The sequence below is a fragment of the Littorina saxatilis genome, unplaced genomic scaffold (assembly GCF_037325665.1).
Source record: "Littorina saxatilis isolate snail1 unplaced genomic scaffold, US_GU_Lsax_2.0 scaffold_336, whole genome shotgun sequence".
Lineage (NCBI taxonomy): Eukaryota > Metazoa > Mollusca > Gastropoda > Littorinimorpha > Littorinidae > Littorina > Littorina saxatilis.
In genome coordinates, this window is record NW_027128613.1 from 50,201 (window position 1) to 63,040 (window position 12,840).

Below are 12,840 nucleotides of genomic sequence, written 5' to 3' on the forward strand. Positions count from 1 at the left end.
TCAGACCGCAACTAAAGTGGGTGTGAGAAGGGGTCCAAACATCACGAAGAACACGTTGAACGAAATACAAACTTGCCTTCCTATAAATCCAAATGGATGAGCTCACACTGTCATTTTTTCTTATCCACATTACAATAACATTCTAGAGGTTTCTGAGAGAGGGGAGATCAGAAACACCCGGGCGAAGCAGGGCCTGACTGCTAGTATTATAAAAACGTAATGTTCATTGAGTAATGGATTTGTTAAAATCAGTGTAGTTTTACCAATGCATACATTTGTGCGTGTTCTTGGTTTATTATATCGGTTTGCAGAAAAAGACAATCACATTCTCACGAGGATACAAGGGTAGAGGTGCCGCTGATTCGTCCCGAGGATACAAGGGAAGAGGTGCCGCTGATTCCAGGCGTGGATGGAAAAGAACCAGTCTTTTCACAAATGCCAGACAAAAAGGCGAGTGTTTACTCTCTCGTACATAAATCCAATTTGTTTAACAAAAATGACCTCGCAGGCATCTTGCAATTAAGCAAGATTCATCTAAGATGTTGAGATGAGTTCATTATTTGTATCGTAACGGTGCGTCTGTCTGTTACTTACAAGACCACTGGGTGACGTTCTGTGATTGTAACGTTTTGTTTTGTCAACAATTTAACGTAAATATCTTGCTTTTGTATTATCTCGTTCAGGTTTTGTTAGAAAATAGAACGTTGTAAACGAGCGTAATGCCTTTTTGGATGAGTTTATATTTAACAACCCGGCCACTGTGTACCGAAGTAAAACGCTTTTTTTTATAAACACATAGGATTCAAGCTGGCATTGTATATGTTAAAGATGTATGGGATGGAAATGAATTTATTCCCCATGCACAGATTTGTAAGAAAGTAAAGAATAATATAACTAGGCAGTTTGAATATTAGGCCATACAAACAGCTATGATTGTATGCCAGCAAGCCGCGTGACAGTGAACGAAACAACACTCGGCCAGCGACGAAAAAAACCATCCAGTCACACCACGCGATTTTCGCCACTTGCTAGTGACGGTGAAAAGTACTGTGCTATGCGCTGCATGCTTTTGGCAAAATAAATATCAAGTTCAGATTAATGAAAACTATTGGACGTTGACACGTACTTGAACAGAAGAAGAACGCTTCAGGACCCGTATGCTTATGGAGGAAGTTCGCGACAACTCCCAAGGTTTTGAGTGACCTTGGAAGTACTTGCCTTACATTCGTATGGGCCTGAAGAAGGGCTTACTTCGAAGCAAAGCGAGGAAATAACTGAGGGTAGTTTGTGACTTTTTCCAAAGTTGTGAGCGACCTTGGAAGTACGTCCTTACTTTTGCCTGCATGGGATGGAAAAAGAGCTTACTTTGGAAGCAAACGAGGAAGTAAGTGAGGATACATGTACTACAGCGAGACCGAGGAATAAACACACTACTTCCAAAGTTTCTCAGTGCAATATGGCAGGGCTTTTCTTTGGTTTTTCATATCAAACCGAGGTAACACAAATGAAAGTCCCCAAAAAAGAAAATAGAAGGAAAAGTCGTATCTCGTGCGTGCATTTCGTGCAAACTTCCCTGAACACAAACCTGGGTTGCCAGCTTTGACTTTTGTTCGTTCTGGGTCACTGGCCACAACTCTTTCATCCCCGCTTATACGAGGGGGTGTTTCTATGTAAATGGGCGTCGTTGTGTGAGTGTGTGTTTGTGTGAGAGTGTGTGTGTGTGTGTGTGTGCGTGTGTGTGTGCGTGTGTGAGTGTGTGTGTGTGTGTGTGCGTGTGTGCGTGTGTGTGTGCGCGCGCGCGTGTGTGTGTGTGTGTGTGTGTGTGTGTGTGTGTGTGTGTGTGTGTGTGCGTGTGTAATTGTGCGTCTGTTCCTTCATTCGTTTGTTTGCGTGCACGCGCGCACATGTGTGTGTGGGGGGAGGGTGTGTGTGTGTGTGTTTGTGTGTGTTTGTGTGTGTGTGTATGCGTGTGCGAGCGTGTGTATGTGTTTGTATGTATTTGTGCGAGTGCCTGCCTGACTGTGTGTGCATGCGTGCGGGTATAATTGTGCGTCTGTTCCTTCATTCGTTTGTTTGCGTGCGCGTGCGTATGTGTGTGTGCGTGTGTGTGTGTGTGTGTGTTTGTGTGTTTGTGTGTGTGTGTGTGTGTTTGTGTGTGCACCCCACCCCGCTCCCACTATTATGAGCTGACTATTTGCGCCTCGATATTTTATTTATGTTCTTATGTTTTATGTTGTTTGTTGTGATACACCACACCCGAGTTTCTCGTAATTGAGATAATAAAGTAATAACGTGTTCTATGTCTATGTCTATGTCTAACATAATTTGTGTTATTATTATTACAATCTTCCCGCCACTGCCAAACTTCTGCTGAAGTCTGACGCTAAACAGCCCACTTTCTACCTCCTCCCGAAAATACACAAACCCAACACCCCAGGCAGACCCATCGTTTCTGCCTGCAGCTGTCCAACGGAGTTCATTTCGGAATACTTGGACTTCCTCCTTCAACCCATTGTACAGTCACTGCCAACGTACGTCAAAGACACAACACATACCCTCAACCTTCTTGAACATCTCAACAGCCATCCCAGTTTTCAGCCCCAATTGTTGTTCACGTTGGATGTTGTGTCCCTGTACACATCCATACCCCACACTGACGGACTCAAAGCCCTTACATTCTTTCTGGATCGTCGTCCCACTGATTCTGCCTACCCACCAACCACAACACTTGTTCGCCTGGCTGAGCTTGTTCTCACTTTGAACACTTTTGAGTTTGATGGACAGGTTTTTGAGCAGATCAGCGGAGTCGCCATGGGTACGAAGATGGGACCCAGTTATGCATGTCTTTTCATGGGTCATCTTGAGCACCTCATTCTACAGTCTTACTCTGGCCCAGTTCCAGAGCTGTACAAGAGGTTCATCGACGATGGTTTGGGTGCCACTTCTCTGTCTGAACCCCTCCTTCTCGATTTCATTCACTTCATCCAAGCATTCCATCCCAGCATCAAGTTCACATTCAACATCTCTTCCTCAGCTGTGGTCTTTCTTGACATCTCCATCTCCATCTTGCATGGTCGCTTCACCACCTCTGTCTTCTACAAAGAAACTGACGCTCATTCATACCTTGATTTCAACTCTTCTCATCATCCTGCCAACAAAAGCAGCATTCCTTTCTCTCAATTCCTTCGTCTTCGGAGGCTATGCTCTGAAGACGACGACTTCCACCAACAGTCTGTCTTGATGACGTCTTTCTTTTTGGCCCGCAACTACCCTGATGCACTCGTCCGTGACGCCCTTCTGCGGGTTACCCAGGTCTGTCGAGAGTCCGCCCTCAGTCCTTCACCATCTAGGGACAGTGACAGACCCGTTGTTTCCCTACTGTTTCATCCCCACAACATGCCAGTAAGCAGAATCCTGAAATCAAACTGGCACATCCTTCAAGGAAGTGACTCTGTTGGTTCGATATTTGCTCAAAAACCACTCTGTGCTTTCAGAAAAGACCGCAGCGTTCGCGACCTCTTGGTGAGATCCCGTCTTCGCAGTCCCACCAACCCCACAGCCCCTGGGACATTTCCTTGTTCCAAACGAAATTGCAAATCTTGTCCCTTCCTCCACTCTGACACCTGCCTCCAAGGCCCTCGTGGCTCCTTCACGGTCAAGAGAACGTTTGACTGTCAAAGTCACAACGTTGTCTATGCGATCGTCTGCCTCTCTTGTCGCCAGATTTATATCGGAGAAACCGCGCGCACCCTTGAGGTGCGTTTCTCCGAGCATCTGGCTGACATCCGTCATTCCCGCAATAGGCCAGTATCCCTTCACTTCACCGCCGCTGGTCACTCACTTGATCATGTCAGAGTCATGGCTCTGTGGCAAGTACGTGGCGACTCCTTCGAGCGCAAACTCAGGGAGTCCCACATCATATCATCCCTCGGCACTACCTGCCCCGATGGAATTAACATTCGCCGTTAATTCATTCATCTCAACCTTCCCCCCGCTGTTCCACCTTGTGTGTATGTGTGTGTGCGTGTGTGTGTGTGTGTGTGTCCGCACGGGTACGTGAGTCTCCTCTTTCGTTCCCTTTCACGCACCCCCCCCCCACACATTTTGTTTGGTCTACAGACCTCAAAACTGCCGCTTTTCATTCTCCTCGAGTAGCTTCCCTTGCTTCTCTGTCTTTGTCATTTGTCGGTTTGTGCAGTGCAGTTGTTTTGTCAGTTGTTCTCCTCTTTATTTGTTCTATCGTCTTTCTTCTTCTTTTTTGTGTGTGTACTTTTGTGTTTTTGTGCCTGAAGAAGACCCTTAGGTCGAAACGTCGCCGTTATTCGTTCCGTGTTCGTCATTTTAACGTGAGTACATTGCTTTTTGGTCTCTTTATAATTAGTACAACAATTTATTTTTTCTAAAAATTCGGACACACATTTATTTACAATTAATATGAAAGTCGCTGAACTTATCTTCTTTTCACTACACCTTATATTTTGATTCTAAAAAAATGGTGTTCTGCCTTTTCAAATTTACCAGTAACCCAAACTTTCGCTCTAACCAAACTATTTTTGTTCAAAACAGTTTTACCCATACAATTATAAAAAAAGAGGTTTAACATAACCGACTTCGCTAACACATATACAACATTTGTTTTATTCTCCCCAACTTTCTGGTCAACAAAATCATTATCATAGCCAGTCATTAAATTTCAAGACAATCATCACAGCTTTGAACCGACCCTCTCGTTCAACCAGTCAAAAACAACAACTATAGTAAAAGCTACAGCGCGATCAACTTATCTACCGTTTACAAACGCATGCGCACTAATTGGGATTCCCACAATTTCCTCGACCTTGACCTCAGGACTCTCGAAGCCACTACTTCGGCGTTCAATTAAGCTCGTGCATACCGAGTAGCTGGCAACTTTGCTTCCGAAGTTCCCACTTTCAAGGTTAATTTCCAGGGTCTCTCACTTGACATCATTATACGACGATATCGCTTCTTAAGGGTCCTTACCATCCAAAAGAAACCTCCAATGCATACTACAATTGCAGGACATTCCTGTTTTAAAGGCAGCTCATTTGGAAATGAGCTCAGACACAATATCAAAGACGTGAAATGCGTCAATCGAGCAACTGTCGTAACTTGGCTACACTGAGACGGTCGCCTACCTTGCACCATAGACACGAACTGGGACATTCTTGTTTAATTTAGGTGAAATGCTTGAAACATAGTGGCTCAAAACCGACAGTTCGATCAGTTACTTACCGAAAAAAACCGTGCTCGAGTCATTCGGCGAAAGTGGCGAGCTTTCAACTATCACGACTGAATACGTAACTCATAACACATCTTTTCATCATGCTTTTTCCACATCAGTAGCATAGTGCAGTGGTTACGGATTCGGACTTTTGATCCGACGCTCTGGGTTAAAGTGCCGCCGGGAGCTAAGTATTTTTATATTTTATTTTTGTATAACTCTTTTTCTTTATAGACCTCAATTGCATTCAGGCTGCAACAACCGGTTTTTGCCTCTGTGTTCCTTTTTATTTTACTTGCGTAAAAAAACCTTCCTATGCTTTCAAACACAAATCCAATCTTGATTTTCAACTGTACATAACCATGCATCGTCATCGTCATCAAAAATTTACGAGGGAAAACAAATTAAAACACCGATGAACAGTCTTGTCTTTTCTAAACTTCTTGACACACATTTCCCCAATAAATAATGTAAAAGTCACTAAACTTAGTTAGCCTATTTACGGTCTACTGCACCTTATATCTTGATACCCCAACATAATGTTCTACCTTTTGAACTTTACCAGTAACCCAAATTTTCACTATAATTTAAGGTGATGAGTTTGTTGTAAGTGTGTGGTAAATATATCTGGGTACCCTTTTTGTGTATCAAGTTGGAGGAGTTCGTGAAAGGTTTCCAGTTGTCGACAGAAAACTGCAAGGATGTGATGCGTCATATTGAGAACCAGATGGACATTTGCCACTCAGACAATGATGCTTACCTTAGATCTCTTCCACAGAACAAAGGTAAGTTGATCTACATACTATGATACTCGACATGTTTCAAGGCATTGCGGAGGGTAATTATCCCTTCAACATAAAATCAATGATTATTAATGCTTCTGATCAGAAAACACAGATTCCTATGACCATTGTAGAAACTTGTGTGTTGAGATTGTTTCGCGTTGGTTCGTTGTCAATCTGCTACTGTGCCTGGTAGAAAAAATTGACATTTAACAATGTGTGTTCTGTCATTAAAATGCTTAATCTAAATAGAACCTGATTTCAAGTCTCTTAGAATGTATTTTACAGTTACGGTGAATGCTGCGTTTCTGGTGGTTGACCTTGGCAGTGGCAAATTAAAGATTCAACTCGTCAGGTTCAAAGATGAGAAGAAAAGTGGTGTATGGTCTGAACACTACCACATACCAGAGTTAACTCGCCGAAGCACAAGCATACAGGTGACTGCATTTTTCAAATTGTTTTTGCACCTCTTTACTTTGGTTAGATTTTTTTTACTAGAGTGAAACTGTAACTGTATGCTGTGATTTGCATTTCTTGTTTCACGTGTTCAGGCTATGTTTTCCCTTTGAAACCTGAATCTTTACTTTTCAGTTTGTTTCGTCACTTTTAGACACATGGAAGTAGACTATTGTTGAGTGTTGTAAATATTAGCTACACACTGTTCAGCATCGCTCACAGTTTCAGAGAGAGAGAGAGAGAATGGTAGGGTTTATGTTTAAACTGTTCAGCATCGCTCACAGTATCAGAGAGAGAGAGAGAGAGTGGCAGGGAGGGTGAGAGAGACAGACAAGGGGAGAGAGAGAGAGAGGACGATTAAAGATAGAGAGAGGGAGAGAGGGGAGGGGAGGGAGAGAGAGGATGGGGAGAGAGAGGATAGAGAAAGAGAGAAAGTGTGCAAATGCCAGTTGACGGAGAGAATTATAGCTAAATTATAATTGATTGAAAATATTGTACATTTTCGAAGATTGTCCATGTTAAACGAAAGAATGATATTATTATTATTTATAACCCAATCTGTTTACGTTTAAACTGTTCAGCTTCGCTCACAGTATCATACTCATAGCGAGTCATATTGTAACTGAGGTTCAATAAAAAGAGAGAAAAAAGAGAAGAAAAACAAATAAAAATAAAAAAATAAAAATAAAATATTGGCTACAACGCCTGTGAGCAAAGGTGAACAAAGTGCAGGAACAAAAGTTTGGTTTAGAATTATAAAACAAAACCACAAATATAGTTTTGAAGCTGGTTTCCTGTGTCTTTTTCAGCTCTTTGGGTTCATTGCAGACTGCGTCAGGAAATTTGTCAAAGCCCATGACATGTTGAAAAAAAGTTTTCGAGTGGCTTTCGTCTTCTCCTTCCCATGCAAACATAGTTCAGATTGGTCCTATGCTTGCCTCACCAAGTGGACCAAAGAATTTCACTGTAGGGGATTTGACAACAAGGATCTGAGGGAGCTACTCCAGCAATCTTTGCCGGAAGACAACATGGTGATTCCTCCAAACACCCATTTGCACACGCACACGCAATTCTTTTCTCTCTCTCTCTCTCTCTCTCTCTCTCTCTCTCTCTCTCTCTCTCTCTCTCTCTCTCTCTCTCTCTCTCTCTCTCTCTCTCTCTCTCTCTCTGTTATATATATACATATATCAATCTACCTACCTTTCTATCTATCTATATGTATCTCTATTTATGAGGCATTGCACATCGCTCAGACCGCACAAAACATACACAGCAGCTCACAGTATTACGTTCTGTACGTTCAGCGTATACTTTCTGGTGGTATCAGCGAAAAATTCTTCTTGGAACTACCAGCTGAACGTATACGGTCTCTTTAGATGAATAGATTAACGTGACGTCACACGGAAAGAACGGAAACTCGCAGTAAAAGAAAAAAGTCGCATATTTCAAAAACAAAATTTCCTAATCACACGTCTCTCTCTCTCTCTCTCTCTCACATTCGTCGCGATATAACCTTCGTGGTTGAAAACGACGTTAAACACCAAATAAAGAAAGAAAGAATCTCTCTCTCTCTCTTTCCCTCTCTCTCTCTCTCTCTCTCTCTCTCTCTCTCTCTCTCTCTCTCACATGGGGTGGAAAATGAATACCGTCTCTGGGTCTGCACATAAAGTTGACCCGTGTCCGTCCCGGCCCGGATTCGAACCAGCGACCTTTCGATCACAAGTCCAGTGCTCTACCACCTGAGCTACCTGGGCCCCCGTAATTTATGTTTCCAATAACAGTTTTATACTGACTGTCACTCCTCATCAGTCATCGGAGACATCGCTTCGAACCAAACTACCGTATACGCTGACAGTACACACAGTATACGTTCCCCTACTATTCAGCAAGAAAACATACATACATGTCTGCTTATACCGAGGTGCAATGGGTGATATATGTATAGGTTACAACACGAGTGGTTTTTTATATGGCTTGTATTTCAGTCAAGACCCAGCGGATGAATATCATCGGGAGACACGAGCCTCTGGCGAGTGGCTCTCGATTGATATTCCCGCTGGGTCTTGACTGAAATACAAGCCATATAAAAAACCACGAGTGTTGTAATCTGTATATCCCATTCTACCATCAAACACAAAGTGTGGACTACTAGCGGCACTGTTGCGATCTGTGCAGGGTAAAACAGTGTTGCCAGCGAGACTTAGCCCTTTTGCAACCTTAAACTAAGTGACCGTCGCTGAAAAAATAAAACGAATGAGTGCATCGATAAGTACGCGGTAACACTACTTTCAGACCATTTAAAAGCTTTAAGTAAAGGTTCATAAGTTGCAAGAAAGTAATGAAGTCGTATAGAAATTAATTTAGTTGAAGCGCACAATTTTTTTGTTTTGCGTTTCAGGTCGGCAGAACGGGCGAAACGGGTTTGGGACCCATTTGGCTTACTCGATTCAGAATCGATTCCACGTTGTTTTTTCTCGAACGTGTGTAATTAGGCTTATTGACTGAGAAGCAAATTTTAGGGAACAAATATGTAGGTTTAGATTTAACCATTTGCTCCCTATTTGAAATGTATCTACGTGATAAACTGTTTTGCGAGTGTGTTTGCATGGATGAACTTAAACTGGTATGGGTGTGAGGAAAACGCGACCGACACGTCTGTCATCGCCGATTGATTGCATTTTGAAGGAATATGACTGGATTACGGAAAAATACACACATGTTAAGTTCTTGGATACCTTCATCGCCAATGTGGACTTACTGCAGAGCCAGGCAAAAGAGTAGACTTGCTCGCAAAACACGTGAAACAGCCGATGTTTGATAGCGAAGCCCAACCGTGCCAGGTAAAGGACGTTTCTCGGTCTCGCTGCGCATGTCACCAGTGACAGTGTTGTTGCTTTGAGTTTGACTAACAAACTCGAAACTGTCATTTAAAACATGAGCCAAATGTGTATTGATTGTGTGATTAGTCTATGTGACAGGGCTTCTATTATCTGTGCTCCCTAGCTTCTGTCAGTTCCCACACCGACACTGCCAGAGAAACTGAAGACGCACACCAAAACACACTACCGACAGATTCTCAAAAGTCGTCTGCTAACGATGCAAGGGAGGGTACTCGTGTTTTTGTTTTGGTTCGCTAGCATCTGGTTATCTTGTAAGTTGAATGTTCGTTTTTTTCGACCTGCATTGCTTTCATAATGAAAGAAACGTTTGCTTATTGCATCTCATACATCAGATCAGTTCTGAGATTCATTTTTGCGTGCAACTGATATGGTCAGTCTGAGCCGTGCAATACGATTTTGGAACTTCATACAAATGTGTCACATTGTTCGGCGCGAGGTCAAAGGTCGGGAGGAAAGTAGTTCTTTGCCCAAATCGGAATCTGCACTATCATATATTTTTTGGAGTCCATGATGTATTTATTGAGCTATAAAAATACAACATATATACCCATACTGAAGTAACAGAGACAAAGAAGGGAGGTCATGGGATATAGAATAGAATAGAATAGAATAGAATAATGTTTATTGTCATGAACCAGTAAAGTTATTGACACAACAAACAACAAATAATAATAATGCATTATACAATGCTAAAACAATCCGTAACAAATTTGCCAAGACGAACTTGAACTTCGTCTTCTAAAAATAAGTTACTTGGATTTTTGTTAGCATATTTCATATCGATATGTGAAGCATCTTCTTTAAATTCATCCCTTAATTTAACATATTTATTGCATTTATCTAGAAAATGTATTTCATCTTCTATGACATTGCATTCAATACAAAGACGATTTTCTTTAGGGATATTCTGATGTCTTCCACTTTCAATTTTTAGACAATGTGTGCTAGTCCTTAATCTGCTTAACATCTTTCTGTGTTTATTATTCTTAATTTGTATTAAGTATGACTGCATTTCGTAAGATTTACTGATCATAGAATAAAACTTAAGTCTGGAATATGTATCTGATTTTTCTTTTGTCCAGTATCTTATATATTCCTCTTGTTGTTTTTTGTCAATGGCAAACTTTAATTTGTGTACATTTAATGTAGATTGGTTATGCCAAACGTGACTAAAACCTAAGTTACAAAGAGATTGTCTAACAAATTGTAGCCATGGCGTTTCTGTCGGATGGAGCAACATTGAGTCATATAATTGATGTATATACGAATCTTGTTTGGAGTCTAGAATATGCGCCCAGAATGCTATTGTTTGTGATAACATTTTTAATCCTAAAGGGAACCTTCCTAATATATCTATCCATATATTTATCTATCTATCCATATATCTATCTATCTATCCATCTATCTATCTATGTATTCATCTATCTATCTATCCATCTATCTATCTATCTATCTCTATATCTATCTATCTATCTATCTATCTATCTATATATCCTTCTATATAGCTATACATGTCACACAACATGAATATTTAGTATTTGCGTTCAACCGCTTGTTTAATCTAAAACAGACAAACTGCAAACGTTTCAAAATAAAGACACTCATCTTAACACTTTCTACCCCACCTATGTTGACCAAGTTTTGTTTAGCCGAGACCAGCTGTGCTGCATCGGGTCACTCAGAATTGTAGTAACTGTGTAGCAACTGTGTATCAATACGCTGGAATGCAGGCGTTGGATCGACGTTACAGGAAGCGACTGAAGCTAACAGTCTGAGCGGATATATCCGTACCTGGTCAGATACAGCTATATGAGTTAAGAGAACTAAACGTTCATCTGATAGTTTATATACTGTTCAAAAAAAGAAACGCATAGTTGCTACTTGCCAAATTTGTTTTATTTTTCGAAAAAATTAACAGAAAATCCAATATTTAGATTATTTGTTTGAAATTTGGTATGGACACAGTTGAATGCACACACAGTTCATTTGCATCTTCAAATCAATCAGTCAATCAATACGATTGGGTGCCGAGGCTGTCAAGTCAGTAGGGGGTGTGACTGCCTTGAGCAGCAACAACTGCCCGGCACCTTCTGGGCATGGACTGGATCAGATGCCGGATATCTTGCTGTGGGATGGTGTCCCACTCCTCCTGAAGTGCCTGCAATAGATCGCGGTGATTTGCCGGCGATTCTTCTCGCCTGCGCACACGTCTGTCCAATTCATCCCAGAGGTGTTCTATCGGGTTCATGTCTGGCGACATGGATGGCCAGGGAAGCACCTGGACATGGTGGTCGGTGAGGAACTGGGTGGTGAGTCGTGCTGTGTGCGGGCGAGCGTTGTCCTGCTGGAATATGGCATCCTGGTCAGCCAGAAGAGGAAGGGCGTGTGGGCGCAGAATTTCCTCCACGTATCGCTGGGCAGTTATGCGCCCTTGGACGTGCACCAGGGTGCTCCTTCCAGCGGTATTGATCTCCCCCCACACCATGACGCCTCCACCACCATGAACGGGTGCCTCATCCACACAGTTGGGCGCGTAACGTTCGTTTACTCTCCGGTAGACCCTCCTCCGACCATCATGTCGCTGGAGCAGGAAGTAGGACTCGTCGCTGAACCACACGTGTCTCCAGTGATTCCGGACGGTCCAGCGAAGGTGCTGGTTGCCCCACTGCACTCGGTTCTGGCGATGGCGGCGGGTGAGGATAGCTCCTCTGTGAGGTCTGCGAGCTCTCAAACCAGCTTCATGCAGGCGGTTCCGCACGGTCTGGTCCGATAATCGGTGTGGCCCGGGGAGAGCCTGGACAGAAGATGAGGCCGACAGGAAACGATTCCGGAGGTGGCGGAGCCGTATGAAGCGGTCGTGAGCAGCAGTTGTCGCCCTTGGTCTTCCCGCTCGTGGCAAGTCAGCAACGGAGCCAGTGGCTTGAAACCTGACCCACAGTCTACTGATGGTGCTCTGGGACACGTGGAAGTGCCTGGCGATTGCACTTTGACTTTGGCCTGCTTGTAAACGACCCAATGCAATTTGGCGGTCTTCTCTGCTCAATCGGGCCATCTTTCGTCGCTGAATTGTCGTCTGATTTCTTTGTGGCGAACAATCCGCTTTTATGGGTTTTGGAAGACATGGTGAGAGCTCAATATTCCCCGAGTTTCACGAGATTACACTGAAGCATGACGAGTGGTCATGCCAAATGAGCAATTTTGACATTGTAGCCACTGATAACGCATGCGTCACGTGCAGAGCTCACTTGTGGCAATGGACGAAAGGTCGACGACCAGATAAACATTTTCTGCAGTTTGGTGGATATCCTTGTAGCCATATAACTAAATTAACCAAATATTACAAGCTATGCGTTTCTTTTTTTGAACAGTATATGTTACATCTTATGGCTATCATGTGCCTTTTGTGTCTGATATTTACTCACCATAATGTCGCATTGGTCGATATTCTGAATGTTCTGAA

The 12,840-nt window shown here is 42.7% G+C and overlaps 1 protein-coding gene across 1 annotated transcript in view; it reads left to right on the forward strand.

Annotated features, from left to right (window-relative positions):
- LOC138956971 (uncharacterized) overlaps positions 1-3,969 on the forward strand; it is a 4,613-nt gene extending 644 nt beyond the window's left edge. Inside the window, exon 2 of the mRNA XM_070328160.1 lies at positions 2,463-3,969. Within this exon, the coding sequence (XP_070184261.1) occupies positions 2,463-3,969 (1,507 nt within the window). The remainder of the gene's footprint in view (positions 1-2,462) is intronic.
- The last annotated feature ends 8,871 nt before the right edge of the window (positions 3,970-12,840 follow it).